A 17,442-nucleotide genomic window follows, 5' to 3' on the forward strand; every position below is an offset into this window, starting at 1 on the left:
GTGTCATGGCATTCATCGCACAAGGGCAAAGGTTTGAGAACTAACATAATAAATACCAACTGTTGCCACACAGAGCAATTTTCGAGTGAAATGTTAGCCATGTGAAACTGACAAGATAACAGAAAACTGTGGTTGCCCTTCCACATCAAGTAACTTGCACATCAGTCCTGAGGATGGAAGGAGGGCAGAGGAGAAATGCCACCTCTGACAGTCTTTCAGCTCTGGTGCTGATGCTGCTGATAGCCAGCAGTCCATACATGAGATTATTTTGCAATCTGCTCTAGGTTTCAGGGCTACAGACTTTTTGGGAGCTGTTTACATGAACAACACCACGGATGTCGAAATGGCAGCAGTAGATTGCGACAAAGCAGTGACAGTGGAGTTCAAGCATGATGACAAGTTGAATGAAGACAATGGAGCTTTAATCCAGGTAACAAGGTTTATGTGCTTGGTCTGTTCAGAGTCTCTCTCTGTGATTGATAAATGTGTACAGCATTCCAGACATTTCCCCCTAAAGTAAGTCTTGTGTTATAAGAGTTTTCCAACATTCCACACACTGATATTTTCCCACTAGGGAAATAAGATCCTTTTGCCATGGTTACTGCAAATGTGGAATGGGAAGGCACCATCTTGTCCTTTGCCTCAGGCAGCAAAATGGGCCCTTTCCTTTCTCCATCATGTGAGCTAGCAACCATCCTGAGGGCACTAAATAAAAGGAAATATCCACAAAGTTGAAGCAGCACCCTAAGGAAACCTTGCTCTTCTAATGAGAAATAGGTTTGAATCTGGATGGAAGCTCCTCCCAGCATAAACATAACATTACACAGATTTATCTTTCTGTTCATGAGAGGGTCAATTTATTACAAAGATGGTTTCTAGGGACTTCCGGAGGCGGCGCGAAACAGCAATGGCGGTCCTCTTTGCGCTGTGAAGAGGGGCTCCGCGAAAAAGGGTCGTCCGCTACGGCAAAGCGGAGACCCATCAAGAAAAACCGCAGGCAGAGTGAGCCTGCGGCCGTGGGACTCGGCGGGCGCCTGGAGCCCCCCCAGAAGCGGGGAAGGAGCCTCGTAAGAGGCTCCGGAACGTGAAAGGGGGAGCGGCGCTGTGAGTTCATCGCTCTTTTCGTGGAAGCAAAGCCGCGCTGCTGCTGCTGATGAGCGCTGACCTTTCTTCTTGAAATTATCGGAATTGGAGCAACATACCCGTGAGTAAGGGTCCTAAATTTTACAACTAAACTGAAGAAATTCGACCGAAAGCGGGAGGCGAGTAACAGGAAGTCCGCCTCCCGACTCTGCTAATTAGATCAAAGCAAGGGCTCGGAAACGAGCTGAAGTATTTAAAAAGGGATTTTAAAAGTGGAAGAAAGGGTGCATTGAGAGACTCTGTATTTTGAAGATAAAAAGGAAAGAACTGTGGGTTGTATAGACTTTTATTCTTTAGAACTATCCTCCAATTTCTGGGCTAAACGGGGCTGAAAGAGATAACCCCGTCACCGGGCTGCCAGTGCATAGAAAAAGAACTGTCAAACTGCTGTCAAACTGACGACATTGTTGCAGAGATCGAAATTGTTGCATAGACTGAGATACTAACATTAAACATTGTTGCATGGACCGGTATCGATACTTTATGGCTGGATTTTAAGAGATTAGAAGTTTTGGAAACCTTCCTTTTGTGTTTGGGAATTACAAAACTCAATATGGGGAATTGAGGAACTTCAATGGCGGAAAATAGTTCCTTTCTTTTTTGAAACTTTGAAATACTCCCCCTATAGGACTGTGGAAATATAGTTGCATGGGAACTGAGCTTTATTGAAACTTTTTGTGGTTCTTTTTATTTATATTTGGGACTTGTTTTTCCCATGGGACAAAAAACCATTTGACCTTGAACAGAGGCAGGTGTGGAATGAGCGGCACAGGGAGAACAAGAGCAGCTAAAGCTAAAGATAAAGAAAAAGAGAAAAAATCTGGGCAACTGCTGCAAACAACTCTAACTCATCACCGCAGATCATCTGTCCCAACTGTGCTGACAGCACAGGAGGTGGAACTAGTGCAGCCTGCTGCAGAAGACATGGCAACTGGAGGATCTGAAACAGTTTTAAAACAAATTTTGGAACAATTGGCAGTCTTAAACCAAAAAGTGGACAATCAAACATCAAAGATTGACCAAGCTACATCCTCTATTGGCAAATTAACTGAACAGGTTTCGCAGCACACTCAGGCAATTGAGAAATTGCAAGGAGCTACGGCAGAAAACTTTAAATTAGCTGTGGAAGCCAATCAAAAAGCAGAACAGGCGAACTTAAAGGTGGAGGAAATTAAAGGAGAGGTAAGACCTTTGAGAAGGCAGGTAGGGGAACAACAAGCCTACCTGGCATTGGTTGAATTGAAAAGTAAAGATAGTAATCTCAGGATAAGGGCTATCCCGGAATTGGAACAAAATAATCTAGAGGGATTTTTGTCACTTTTGTTCTCCAAATTCTGGGGAATTGAGGAAGAAAAGGACTTTAAAATTGTGACAGCCTTTAGACTGGGAAAATCAGTAAAGAAAGACAAGCCCAGAGATTGTTTGGTTGCTCTGACATCAAGAGAAGAAAGGGATAAGATACTAGGCCTACATTTTAAGAAATCTTTGGAGGTAGAAGGTAAAAGGGCCGAAATTTACAGAGATATACCCAAATATCTCTTGGAACTTAGGACTACCTATATAGATTTGACCAAATTGTTGAGACACAACGGAATTCCTTACAGGTGGGAGTTTCCACAAGGACTTTCATTTACTTACAAAGGAAGGAAAATAAAGATTAAATCACCTGAAGACCAGCAGAAGTTCCTACACGACCACGAGGAGGACCTGCAAAAAGGAGCTGCAGCTTCTTGGCCTCCACCACCACCGGGACCATCTCCAAGAGTTATACCACCAGGACCAGGACCAGCATTACCTCCCCCGGGATCGGGAGGAAGCTTAGATACCCCATTGTAGAACCCGTCAATTGATTCAGGATGTCTCTACAGCTTCTTAGTTGGAACATAAATGGCGGAAACTCCCCGGAAAAAAGAAGGAAAGTCTTTCACATTTTGAAAAAGGAACAACTGGACGTTATTTGCCTACAGGAAACACATGTGACAAGGCTCCATAGAAAAGTGTTAATGAACAAAAGACTAGGCCAAGAATTTATTTCTTCAGACAAAGTTAAGAAGAGAGGAGTGGTGATTTACGCAAAGGAGAGCCTGTCACCGAAATTTTTATTCAAAGATGAATGTGGCCGAATTTTGGCGATTGAAATACAGACGCAAGGAGAAAAAATTTTGATATTAGGAATATATGCTCCAAATGAGGGAAAGTCGGAATTCTTCAGGAAGCTGCATGAGACTATGCTGGATTATTTGGACTATAGTAACATCATTATGCTGGGTGATATGAATGGGGTTGCGTCTGTAAATATGGATAAGTCACAAAGTGCCAACATATCGAAAGACGGCAGACTACCCAAAACTTTTTTTGAAATGACAGACAATATGGACTTAGTAGACATTTGGAGGGTTAAGAACCCCCTAGGGAAAGAAGGGACTTTCTTTTCTGAAGCTCATCTGACATGGACACGAATCGACCAAATCTGGACAACTAGAGGACTGGCACCTAAGACTAGAAAAGTGGAAATCTGCCCAAAAACCTGCTCCGACCATAATGCTTTGAAAGTGGAATTGAGACTAAATACAACCGGATCCTTTAGATGGAAAATGAATGACACTATTCTAAGAGATCAGGAGATTGTTAAGAAGGCCCAAAAAACTCTAAAGGACTATTTTGAGATAAATTTGAACACTACTGTGGAAAAAAGAACAATCTGGGACGCAAGTAAGGCAGTCATGAGAGGGTTTCTAATACAACAAAACACGATTAAGAAAAGGCTCTGGAATGAAAAGAAGGAGAAGATATTGGAGAGAATAAGAGAAGGTGAGAAAAAATTAAGATCTAGGCCTAAGTCGAAGGACGTGTTAAGAGAAGTGAAATTCTTCCAGGCGCAATATTCAAAACTGATAAACCAAGAGGTGGAATGGAAAATCAAACAAATGAAACAAAGATCCTTCGAATCGGCGAATAAGTGTGGGAAACTGCTAGCTTGGCAGTTGAAAAAGAGACAAAAGCTAAATACGGTTACAAATCTAGAGATTGAAGGGAGAATGGTTCAGAAACCCGAGGAAATCAGAAAGTGCTTCCAGAGGTACTTCAAAGAACTTTATACACAAGGGCCGCAAAAAGTCTCAGAGGTGGATCAATTTCTAAAAACTAATGGATTACAAAAAATACCCCTGGAAATGAGAACAAACCTGAACTGTAATATTACACAGCAAGAAACTGAAAGTGCCATTCAAAATCTTCAACTTGGCAAGTCCCCAGGCCCGGACGGCTTAACCTCCAAATATTATAAAGTTTTAAAGGACTATTTGATACAACCTTTGATGGAGGTTTGCAACCAGATAATGGAGGGAGGGAGGGCACCGGAAACGTGGAAAGAAGCTTTCATCACATTGGTACCTAAATCAGAGACTGAAAAGACCCAACTTAAGAACTACCGCCCCATCTCACTCCTAAATGTGGATTATAAAATTTTTGCAGATATTTTGGCAAACAGACTTAAAAAAGTACTAAATGAAGTGATTCACAAAGACCAGGCTGGCTTTCTCCCTGGTAGGCATTTGTTTGATAACACAAGAAACATTATTGATATTTTGGAACTTCTACAAACAAATCTGAATACCAGAGCGGTTTTGATTTTTGTTGATGCAGAGAAGGCCTTTGATAATATTTCTTGGATGTTTATGAAGAAAAATTTGGAAGGGATGGGAGTGGGGCGGAGGTTCGAAAATGGTATAGAAGCAATCTACACAGAACAAAAAGCTAAATTGATAGTAAACAATGTGGTGACAGAGGAGTTTAAAATTGAAAAAGGGACACGCCAGGGGTGCCCCCTATCCCCCCTATTGTTTATTTCAGTCCTGGAGGTGTTGCTAAATATGATTAGAAAAGACCGGTTGGTCCAGGGAATTGAGGTCGGAGTGAAACAATAAAAATTGAAAGCATTTGCAGATGACTTGGTATTAACACTTCAGGAACCAGTCTCCAGCACTAAAAGAGTGTTAGAATTAATTTCTGATTTTGGTCGGGTGGCGGGGTTTAAGTTAAATAAGCAAAAAACCAAGGTTTTAGCAAAAAATTTGACAGTTACAGAAACAGATGAGTTCTCTAAAGAAACGGAGCTGAATGTGGTTAAAAAAGTAAAATACCTAGGGGTGTACTTGACCTCCAAAAATTTGAATTTGTTTAAAGATAATTATGAGAAATGCTGGTCAGAAATCAAAAGAGACTTGGATATATGGTCAAGATTGAAACTTTCCTTGTTAGGCCGAATAGCTGCTGTAAAGATGAATGTATTGCCGAAAATGTTATTTTTGTTTCAGGCCCTACAGATCGTGGACAAGGTGGAATGTTTTGGAAAGTGGCAGAAGGATATTTCTAAGTTTGTTTGGCAGGGCAAAAAGCCCCGAATAAAGTTTAAAATATTAACTGATGCGAAAGAAAGAGGGGGATTTGCCCTGCCAGACTTGAGGCTATATTATGAATCTGCAGCCTTCTGCTGGTTGAAAGATTGGATTTTATTGGAGAACACTGATGTCCTGGATCTGGAAGGGTTTGACAATGCGTTTGGGTGGCATGCATATTTGTGGTATGACAAGGCTAAAGTGCACAAATTGTTTAAAAACCATATTGTCAGAAGAGCAATTTGGAGGGTCTGGATAAAATACAAAGACTTATTGGAGAGTAAAACTCCGAGGTGGCTCTCACCGGTGGAGGCCAAGGCACGTAAGAGACCCAACATGGAGGCCCATTGGCCTAAATATTGGGAAATAATTGAAAAAACTGGAGACAATTGGAGGTTGCTAAGTTTGGAGAAATTGAAAACTAAGGTACGAGATTGGTTGCACTATGCGCAAATTCAAGAGGTATTTAAAATAGATAAAAAAGTTGGATTCCAGGTGGAAAAATCGAAACTAGAGACTGAATTGTTAGAGCCAAAAAGTAAACTACTTTCGAGAATGTATAACTTGCTGCTTAAGTGGAATACACAGGATGAGACAGTCAAATCCGCAATGATAAAATGGGCTCAGGATGTGGGGCATAACATTATGTTTGCAGACTGGGAAAGGTTATGGAACACCGGTTTGAAATTCACGGCATGTACTGCCTTGAAGGAAAATATTATGAAAATGGTATACCGGTGGTACATGACCCCAGTCAAGTTAGCCAAGATATATCATCTGTCTGACAACAAATGTTGGAAATGTGGAGAGGCGGAAGGGACATTCTTCCATCTCTGGTGGACCTGCCCGAAAGTGAAGGCCTTCTGGGAAATGATCCATAATGAACTAAAAAAGGTATTGAGATTTACCTTACCTAAAAAGCCAGAGGCCTTCCTTCTGGGCATGGTGGACCAGAGAGTGCTTAAGAAGGACAGAACCTTTTTTATGTATGCTACCACAGCAGCAAGGATCCTGATTGCAAAATACTGGAAGATACAAGATTTACCCACGCTGGAGGAATGGCAATCGCAGTTGATGGACTATATGGAACTGGCTGAAATGACTGGCAGAATCCGAGACGTGGGAGAAGAAACAACTGAGGAGGATTGGGAAAAGTTTAAGGACTATTTGAAAAAACACTATAAGTTGTATGAATGTTAAAAAAAAAATGCACCTTTCAGGAAATTCTAGCTTCAGCAAATGTAAGTTATTGGAATGAAAATTAAGACACAAGAATTTAGAGGTAAAATAATGAAATAACTTTATTGTGTTTAATATAAAACATATAAGAATTGAGCGACAGTAAAATTGAAAATAGGGAACATGATAAAATGGAAGTTACAATAAGTTTTGAAATAAGTTAACAAATTGCTGATGCTTTATAAGACTGAGAACGCAGGGTTCGGAGGATGTGAGGAAGTCCTATAGGTTAGATGGAAAAAGAATATGGAAATTTGTTATTTATATGTCTCTTTCTTATAACCTCTCTTTATTCTTTTTTCTGTATTTCTATACCTTTAAAAAAGCAATAAAAAAATGTTTAAAAAAAAAAACAAAGATGGTTTCTACACCATAAGAAAGACAATGCTGGAAGGAGGAACATCACTAGCAATATCAAGCATCCAATGGTTATCCATGACACCTGCAAAGCCACATTCTACTTTCCATCTTGGACTTCCACATTGGCAATGGGATAGTGACCTCCCATACACTTGAGGGCAGCTGGCTAGCTTTAGGTTGTACAGGGGGAACAGAGGACTGCTGAATAGTCCCCCAGCACCTGCCACCTGAAGTAGCTGCCTCACTATGCCTAATGGTAGAGCCAGCCCTGAAGGCACTCTCCCTTACTGATCATATTGGCGAGCACGATCCAGTGCTCCTCTCATAGCAGGATGAGAGAAAAGAATTGCAAGGAGACATGTGGATTGTTATTAGAACAGAATGGATGCAAATCTACTGCAATGAAACTACAGCAGTTTTGCTTCCCAGTGTCCTATTAGAGAGAATTGAAAAGCTGAGTATTTCGCCCCGCCCCCGGCTTTTCTGCCTCAAAAGAGTTGATGCAGCAATTCTTTAAATCCTAGACGTGCTATAAACTTCCACATGAGGTGAAGACTTTTTATTTTGTCATGACTGCTTCCTCTCTCTCTTTTTGGTGCAGGTTGCAAATCTAGTTCTCAAAATGAGCTAAACCCTTCACTTTAAGTACAGTTAGTCATCCGTCTTGAAATATAGTCCATGAGTCAGCCACAAATCCTTGTTGTAAATGTGGTACAATAAAATATAATGAGCCTTGGCAAGGATGAAGGCGTTCCTTAGGAAAACACATCTCTGCCCTAAGCCCTTGTATATCAAAGGGAAATAGAGGGTGTCTTGGTACCACATGAAGAGCTGAATCAGAACCATATGGTTCTGGTTTTAGCACCTGAGGCTCCCTTTAAGATGGGATAGGTTGGGGGGGTGTCACAAGACCCACTGTAGTTGTGATTGAAATTTTTTATACTGTTTTTAATGTGGTATTTCACATAGTTGTGACTGGCCCTGGGACCTCTAATAAATATATTAATACCGATAGTAAGAGATGAAATTACGGTTTCTGAAAAGTGAATTTCACATTAATGTTAATTGCAGTGTGCCGTTCTCTACACATCGATGAGTGGTCAAAGACGACTGCGTGTACATAATATTGGCCTTAACTGCAGCTCCCAGTTAGCTGAGGTCTACAAGAGCTGTGAGACCGATGCGCTTATAAATTTCTTTGTTAAAACAGGTAAGATTTGGATGTATTCTTTGGGGAGGGGAATTTGAGGGTGGCTGTGGAGCATAACTTCTTGAGTAATGCCAAGTATTATAAATCAGAGATGGCACGTCAGAGACACATTAACTTATTGGATGCAGGAATAAAATGTCCTAGGTATTGCATGTAGCTGGTCATCCTCCTAAGTCAGCTTCTTATGCATTTGCTAGGTTCTTACGCAAATCACAATCTCATAGTTTAATTCCACAAATTGTAAGCAACACAATAATATTGGCATATTTACATCACATCCCAGGGGCATGCTGATTATAAGCCACGTTGTGTCTTGGATGTATGATAGACCCCCATTCTGAGTACTGTTTTCACTTTCATATGATTCACATTTTAAACCAAGAAGATATCTCTCTGGGCAGGTGCAATTTATTGGACTTGGATCTGCTTTTAAAAGGTCTGAAATGTGTTTTTAAGAAGTTGATCAAATAAAACTCTGGTTAGTAGTTGGATTCTTCTTAATTCAGTAAATAAAATAAAAGGATGTTGCTTTACTCAGCCGTCTGTGAAAAGGTGGAATGGAGGAGCAAAAGAAACAACTTGAGTTTCATCTCACTTTCATACCATTATAGCTTACAAAGCCATTATCAGCCAGCCATTGAAGACTGTCCGTGAGATCCTGGTGAACCAGACAGCTCGCATGTTGGCATGCTACAGAAAGAACTGTGCTAGCCCATCTGCAGTGAGCCAGGTATTTTATATTTTCAGCTCCAAATGTTTGAGTTTTGTGCAATGTTGGCTGTTGGGGTTTAGCTCTGAAATCCCAGTTTTGAACATGGGAGTTTGACAGAAAGCTGTACCTTCTAAGGAAATACTGGCCCTCCATGTCTTTTAATACAGTTTTGATTTCCATCACGTCATCTAACAAGTTTTCCCATTGCAGCCTAGATTGTAAGGCCAACAGATGGCAACTCTCCCCCCCCAAAAAAAAAAAATCCCGTGCCAGTGTAAATGCCAGCACTGGTCCTTCATATGTAAGTGTGGAACCCTTTCTCACTCGGTTACTTTTTTAGCACTGGGGGTTAAGCATGACGTAATGAAGAATGCAAAAATATCACTTTGCTCATTGCCTAATTAATCAGTAAGAGAAACACTGTACATTTTTCACCAGTTACATCATCACCTTAAAACCATGGGAGGTAAGCACCACCTGCTGTCTTGGCATAAAAAACACCAAAGCAAAACTTTGACAAAGTTAATTCCCTCTCTTGGACCTTTTCAGCTAAAGATATTTTCAGCTTTCATGACCAGGTTGTTCTAGGCAAATCTTTATTTTTGTGCTATGTGTATCCACTGTATATAAAAGAAAAGGGCAAGGTATGTGGTGATTTTTTTGGTGCAGTTTCCACTGGATAGTGTGTCACATCACAAACCGCTTTCCTGCTGAATCATCATATTGGCATGTACTTACTTTATATGTTTACCACAAAATCAGCCCTTCTGTCACCTAGAATGTGGACAGTCAAAGGCAATTTTCAGCTACAGACACCCCTGATTTGTGCAGGGGTTGCATTCTGGGCCATCATGGGTGGCAGCAGAGTGCACACAAGTCTGCTCTGCACCATTATACCCCGGGTTGCCACGATTCACACATGTGCGGTTGTGCACATATCAAATGCATGTAAACAGCAGTGTAGCTAGCTGCTCAGGTACCCAGGGTGGCGCACCCTGAACCCAGGAGCAGGGCAAGCTGCCCATGGGGTGAAGCAAGCTACCCATGGGGCGGGGTGAGCCGGGGCAGAGCTCGCTTCCAAGGAATCTGCCCGCTGCCTCCCCATCAGCTGTAGGGCAAAAGAACAAAGAGTAAAGGTGCTCCCAATTAAGGTTTACACCCACTCCCCCCAAGTCACCCTCGTCACTTTGTTGTCTTGCAACCCAATCTCGCAACCACTTTGCTTTCTGTGCTGCCAGATTATCTGCTCATTGTGACTTTGGGCTGGGCGGATGTAGGCTTCCCAGTGAGAGAGAGTCTATTAACTCTCTCTCTTCCACTTATCTGCTCCTAGCTGTTCACACCCAGTTCTTCCCAACTTTTGTCTTCTGAAATATGCCCCTTTGCAAACCACTGTTCCAAATCCATACTGTCCCACTGCTCCTGGGAAGATTCAGGATCCTGATCAGGAGCAGAGAGAGGAGAGGCTCCCACCATTCCTCATCTGTGCAGCCCTCCTCAGTACGGTCCCTGATACGCTGCCATTTCAGGCAGCGCAGAGTCTGCAGGTGCCCGAGCCACCGTGTCAGGAGAGACATGTGGCTGCAGGCCCCATGGTAAGTGCTGCCCCCCCCCCCCCGTGTGGCACCCAGTGTGCCCCGTCCCCCCATGTAAATCAGTTGTTGCTTGTATGTGAAAATAGTGACTGAACAAACAATAAATGTCAGCCTTTGGTTTGTTTCCTTTGGCACATGTCTGGTGAAATGCTCATTTAAAAACCAAACATTCAATGCTGAATAAACAAATGGTGCAGTAGTTTGGCTTTACATACTTACTTGTCTTCCAGCTTATCCTTCCGGATGCAATGAAGGTGCTCCCAGTCTACATGAACTGTCTCTTGAAAAGCTGCGTGCTGATAGGCAAACCCGAGATTCCCACGGATGAAAGAACTTTTCACCGACAACTGGTCATGTCAATGGACGTTGCTGGCACCCAACTTCTATTCTATCCACAGCTTCTGCCAATTGTAAGTTGTTGAGAGAGGAGCGGTGCAACAGCAGGTATCAGGGCTGGCGCCATCACGGACATCGTCTGGGAAGTGCTGGGGTGCTGGGGTGCTGACTGCTGATTTTGCTACCAGACAGTGACCACCACCTTGAAGCCACCCAGAGGAACAGAGTTCCATGGTCACACACCAAAACGGACAGCATAATTTTACATACACCAGCATAATTTTACATAAAAAGGTAAAGGTAAAGGTACCCCTGCCCGTATGGGCCAGTCTTGACAGACTCTGGGGTTGTGCGCCCATCTCACTCAAGAGGCCAGGGGCCAGCGCTGTCCGGAGACACTTCCGGGTCACGTGGCCAGCGTGACATCGCTGCTCTGGCGAGCCAGAGCCGCACACGGAAACGCCGTTTACCTTCCCGCTGATAAGCGGTCCCTATTTATCTACTTGCACCCGGAGGTGCTTTCGAACTGCTAGGTTGGCAGGCGCTGGGACCGAGCAGCGGGAGCGCACCCCGCCGCAGGGATTCGAACCGCCGACCTTTCGATCGGCAAGTCCTAGGCGCTGATGCTTTAACCCACAGCGCCACCTGCGTCCCTCCTATAATTTTACATACACCAGCCCAAATAAGGCTGGTAACTCAGAGCAGGCATACAGGCCCAGCCCTCTGCTGGGTGGACAGACTGCCTGTCTGTTTGCCCACAGCAGCAGCCCAGTAGCAGAGCGGAGCCAACAGCTAGGCATATCCCACTGGACTTGAGTTGCCATCACCGCCATTTTTAGCTACACCACTGGCAGGGCCAGTGTAAGTAAGACATTAGTTCTGGTGAGTGCATGTGCACAGACTTGGACACTGTACCCAAAACCACTTTCGTGCAACCTCCCCCAACACACAACCCCTCAGCCACCTCTGAGGGCAGATGAGTGGCCCACAGCAGTTGCAGGAGGCAGCCTGGCAACATCAGACTCTGGAGATGGGCACTGAGGGGAGTTTACTCAGAGCCACGCAAAGGAGGAGTTGCTGTTGGTAGGTACGTTTTCATACATGAGTCAAATAGGAAACATTTTTGTGCCCCTCAATGTCCATCTTTGAGCGCCTTATTTTGCCTGCCTATTTCTGTACGTGCTATAACTTTGTACAGTTCTAGTGATGCCAGTATAGTAATACCACAATCCACTGTTGTGGCAATGTGACAAACCCTGGTCATTCCTCAACCTGGGAACATGGGAAACAGCCTTGCACCAAGTGGACTATGGATCTATCTAGCTCAGTATTGTCTGCAATGACTGGCAGTGACTTCCAGAGTTTTAAGATGGGTCTTCTTCAACCCTATCCAGAGATGCTGGAGATTGAATCCAAGATCATCTGCATGGAAAAGATTTTCCTGTCCTTCCCAACTGGTTACAAAACCACTTGCAAGGCTGCAATACTGCAATATTGGGATGTTCTGCAGCCACTTCTTTTGCAATCTGTCCTGAACTCACATGTGCTGATACATTTGCTTTATATAGTCAGAAAATGAGTCCATAACAAAAGGATTGAATTTAGTCTATCCAGTGTTACTGGGGGCAGTGGAAGGAGATGTCAGTTCAACAGCCTGCAGTTGGGGTGGCAGATGGAAAATAAAATTGTTTAGGTTCAAAAAATATTTGGAAAGGTGCATGATAAGCAACTAGAACAGCTTTCTACCATTTTATTCATCTAGCAATAATATTTGCACTATTTACTTGCAGTGAACATACTATAAAGAAAAGGTCTATGTGCTAAACAATCTAACCTTATCATTACAGCACTCTATGGATGTAAAAAGTGACGTGTTCCCTTCTGCTGTTCGCTGCTCCGAAGAACGTCTGTCTGAAGGAGGACTATTCTTGCTGGCAAATGGGGTACACATGTTCTTGTGGCTGGGAGTCAGTGCCCCACCAGAGCTTATCCAGGGGATATTTAATGTGCCCTCCTTTGCACATGTCAGCACAGAGGCTGTGAGTACACAGGGTGGTGTAAGATGGGGGTGGGGAGAGGTGTTGCATGCTTGCCTTGAAATGCAATCTCCAGCTTTAACTTCTGTTTAATGATAAAATGTCCACTGGCAAGTACAACTTTAAGATGTACAACACACACCCCTTACTAGTCAAGGGGGCTGAAAGTACAAACACACTGCCAGTTCACAAGCAGGCAGTGGTAAAGAACCAGGGGTGGGTTTCTGCAGCTGAGGGCTATTCTAGATGAAAGGAAAATACTAAGTTTCTCAATACAAATATTAACGCCCCTCCTCATCTGCTCAGGTTAATAGCTACCCAGCTGTTGTTCTCCAGCTGCATTAGAACCGCACCCCAGCAGAGAGTAACATGTGGGTCAGAGAAGCCACCCCTTTACAGCTAAAGAGCTGTAGTATCAATTGGATGTGCAAACAGATTTTCTTTCTGTCCTACCCCCAGCCCATTCATAGGGCTTGAAATGTCCCAAATTAAAAAAAAAAAACCACACACACAGCAATTCTGCACACCTCCAGAGACTTCAGTATACAGTGGTACCTTGGGTTACAGACGCTTCAGGTTACAGACTCTGCTAACCCAGGAATAGTACCTCGGGTTAGAACTTTGCTTCAGGATGAGAACAGAAATTGTGTGGCGACAGCGCAACGGATGCGGGAGGCCCCATTAGTTAAAGTGGTACCTCAGGTTAAAAACAGACCTCCAGAATGAATTAAGTTCTTAACCTGAGGTTCCACTGTACCTGAAGGAGCATCTCCACCCCCGCCGTTCAGCCCTGACACTGAGGTCCAGCTCCGAGGGCCTTCTTATGGTTCCCTCACTGCGAGAAGTGAGGGTACAGGGAACCAGGCAGAGGGCCTTCTCTGTCGTGGTGCCCGCCCTGTGAAACGCCCTCCCATCAGATGTCGAGGAAATAAACAACTATCTGACTTTTAGAAGACATCTGATGGCAGCCCTGTTTAGGGAAGTTTTTTATGTCTGATGTTTTATTGCTTTATCATCATCATCATTAATTATGTTGGGAGCTGCCCAGAGTGGCTAGGGAAACCAAACCAGATGGGTAGGAATGAATGAATGAAATAAATATTATTGAAATCCTCTTTAAAACTCTAGTACTTTCTGCGACTTGGGAAAGGAAGTAAGTTAACATAACATGGGAAGCAGAAAGGAAACACGCAAGATGCTATATGCAATTGAAAAGCAAAATGTATTTTATAGAAGAAAATCAGAATTCACATGGTATTAAGTTGCAGCTGTAGCCCCCATTTATGGGAATTGTTGTGGTGCATGTATTTAACTGCGTTTTCATGTTACAGAGAGCTAAGTTGCAGCTGTTGGCATAGCAGCCTATATAAAATTTCTTTGCTTTTTGTAATATCTAAGCTGCAACTTAATATGGGTGATTAAGACCCATATTTAGAGAATGGATTTAACACTTTATTCCTTCTATGGTTCCAGTCTGGACCACCCACACCCACACACCACTGCTATTTGCTCCAGAAGAAAGTTACAATTGACACCAAATACTAGCGACATACTGTAGAAGATCTGGATTGGGAATATGGGTAGGGGCAAAGGTTTTAATCCCTTATTACCCCAGAATCTGGAAAAGAAAATGAGGCTGGCCAAAGTAAGTAATCAGGGCTGCTTACTGCAACAAATACAATGTCCAAACCCATGAACAATTATAATCAAAATAAATCCACAGTTGCAAATAATAATAGTAATCCAGATTAAAATCCAATGTAATTTGGTCACACCATAGAAACCCCCCCATCTCCCACAATATGTAAATAAGGCCGTCTTTTGACCCAAATCAATTCTTTTATACATTAATTTTCTCTGTGTTTTTATCATGCAGACACTTCTTCCTGAAGTGGACAATCCTTACTCTAAGAAACTGAGATCAATGATTGATCATCTGCAGAGCAAAACACCTTATTCCATGAAGGTAACAGATTAAATTTCCCCTGTAATGCTATTTTTAAAATGCTTGCTGAACTATGCAGTTTTGACATGGGGATAGCAAACAGAACTTCTTTCAAACCTTTTCTGCTGTGTGTTGTTTGTTGAAAGGTAAAACAGACTCAAGGCAGTATTTTTGAATTCTTAACACCTGGATCACAACTTTTCTTTTCAGATCCTGATTGTGAAGCAAAGGGAGCAAGCAGAAATGGCTTTCAAACAATTCCTGGTTGAAGACAAGAGTATTTATGGAGGAGCTTCTTACGTGGATTTCTTGTGTTGTGTACATAAAGAGATCTGTCAGCTGCTCAACTAATGGATGCTTGAATATTAATTCTCTTTGCATTTTGTCAAAAGGGACTATTCTTAAGTGACCAACCACCAGAAGGTGCTTTTTAACGCTTTTTTGTACAGTTTCTAATTTCATACACTAGTGCCCCTTTTCATAATAATGTAGCATAGGCAAGTCTGCGCTCAGGTATAACTCCTATAGGAGAGCATTTATTGTTCTTTAAAAGGAAAAATATTTCTTATGGCAAGATCTGGAATCCTGGAATCTTTCAATGCTTAAAGCGTGTGGTTTTCATTTCATAAACTTTCAATAAATTGCAAAGCATTAGAAAGTTGTTACCTTTGATTTTTAGTGCTCATGAACTGATCGTTTTGTTCTCAGCCCTGTTATGTTTTGGTCTATTTACAGTTTCAAGTTGATATACATTTAAGTAACTGTTCTTTTCATTTTGTGTGCTGTGATGCACCATGGTAACCAAAATATCAAGGAGTTGGAGCACTTTCCTTAGGATGAAAGGCTTAAAAACAGGGGTAACAGACACAGTGTCTTCCAGACATTGTAATTCCCATCCCTGACCATTGGCCATGTTGGCTGAGACTGATGGGAGTTGTAGGCCAACATCTGGAGACCATACTGCCTGTTCCTGTTGCTTAAAGCATTTGTGGCGGATAAAACAGAGAAAGTGGGCAAAAGCTTTTCTCCCTCTTGTAACATTAGAACTTTTAGTTACAGATAGGTAGCCGTGTTGGTCCGCCATAGTCAAAACAAAAAAAATTCCTTCCAGTAGCACCTTAAAGACCAACTAAGTTAGTTCTTGGTATGAGCTTTCGTGTGCATGCACACTTCTTCAGATACACTTCTTCAGATACTGTGTATCTGAAGAAGTGTGCATGCACACGAAAGCTCATACCAAGAACTAACTTAGTTGGTCTTTAAGGTGCTACTGGAAGGAATTTTTTTTTATTAGAACTTTTAGTAACTCAATGAATGGCTGCTGTAACTAGGTAGGTCTTTTGTTTCAGCCAGCAGGGTGCTACTTATGCACTAAACCAGTGGTTCCCAATTAGCTAAGTATTGCAGTCCTCTTGTTTTTCTGAAGCCAAGCTCTGGACCTCCTACTTTTGAAAAATGTTGATATATCTGGAGTAGTTTTTGTTTTGTGAATGGTGCCACGATACCCTCCAACATGTCCCAGTGCAAAACTGGGATGCCGTCTTCTGTGCTGCACTCCCACATGAATCACATTACCCACACGAAAGCACAGCGCCCCCAAAATGTGTGGTTTTGGGTGCCGCAATCTCATGTGTTTGGGGGCGAAAGCACAGCCCCCAAAAGCAGGCTGTGCCGGACAATTGACAGGTATGTGCCATGGACTCACTGGGTGGGTTATGTGGACCCCCAATTGGGAACCACTAAATTAAATTGTTAGTTTGTTAAACAAGCTAGGACACTTTTTCTTAACAGCTTGATGCGTTTTCCATCTTCATCTCGGTCTATCCTGTGTTCTGTTGCATCGTAACAGAAACAGTATTTCATAGTCTTTTATTACAAGAAGCCACTATCGCTATACTACACTGGTTCTTGCAAAAGGTCCCTACCTGACCAGACTTAAGTGTCCATGATGTAGTCCACCTTCATGTTTCCATAAGTGCCTCTAGGAAGTGTGTAAAGGACATTAAGCCATCTCCCGGTGTTCATCCCAAGCTTCTGGTGTTTGATAGTATATTGTCTCTGATTATGAGTTTTCGTTCAGCTGTTGATGGATGTATATGAATGTCTGATTCTTTTAAAAAGCCATCTATATTTGTAGAACATAATATTCTTCAGAAGCTGGAAATTACTACCTTGAGAAATAAACTATTACTTTAGTCCTACAGTAGCTTTTAACTGAGACCATTTTTAAAACATATTTTACATCCCCAATTTTCTTGGAGTCGGTATTATACAGGATACAATCAATCTCATCCAGTGGTGCCTTCTCTAACGTAGGATGTGGAAATACAGTGGTCTTCTCATAGGTGGCACAATAAACTGACTTTAGAATTTCGTTCCCGTACCACTAGGTGGCAACTCTACCTAATCAAACTAAAAAGGTTAACCCAAGTCACACATTTGTCTTGGATACTGCATAAACAGTTGCAC

General features: G+C 42.5%; 1 protein-coding gene across 1 annotated transcript in view; it reads left to right on the plus strand.

The window, feature by feature from the left end:
- SEC24D (SEC24 homolog D, COPII coat complex component) overlaps positions 1-17,176 on the plus strand; it is a 64,357-nt gene extending 47,181 nt beyond the window's left edge. Inside the window, exons 17-24 of the mRNA XM_083756403.1 lie at positions 285-430; positions 8,211-8,349; positions 8,961-9,079; positions 10,887-11,066; positions 12,840-13,031; positions 14,905-14,994; positions 15,184-16,025; positions 16,277-17,176. Coding sequence (XP_083612529.1) covers positions 285-430; positions 8,211-8,349; positions 8,961-9,079; positions 10,887-11,066; positions 12,840-13,031; positions 14,905-14,994; positions 15,184-15,324 — 1,007 coding nt within the window. The 3' untranslated portion in view covers positions 15,325-16,025; positions 16,277-17,176. The remainder of the gene's footprint in view (positions 1-284; positions 431-8,210; positions 8,350-8,960; positions 9,080-10,886; positions 11,067-12,839; positions 13,032-14,904; positions 14,995-15,183; positions 16,026-16,276) is intronic.
- Positions 17,177-17,442: the final 266 nt, after the last annotated feature.

This window comes from Podarcis gaigeae (genome assembly GCF_964106915.1).
Source record: "Podarcis gaigeae genome assembly, chromosome: 9".
Taxonomy (NCBI): Eukaryota; Metazoa; Chordata; class Lepidosauria; order Squamata; family Lacertidae; genus Podarcis; species Podarcis gaigeae.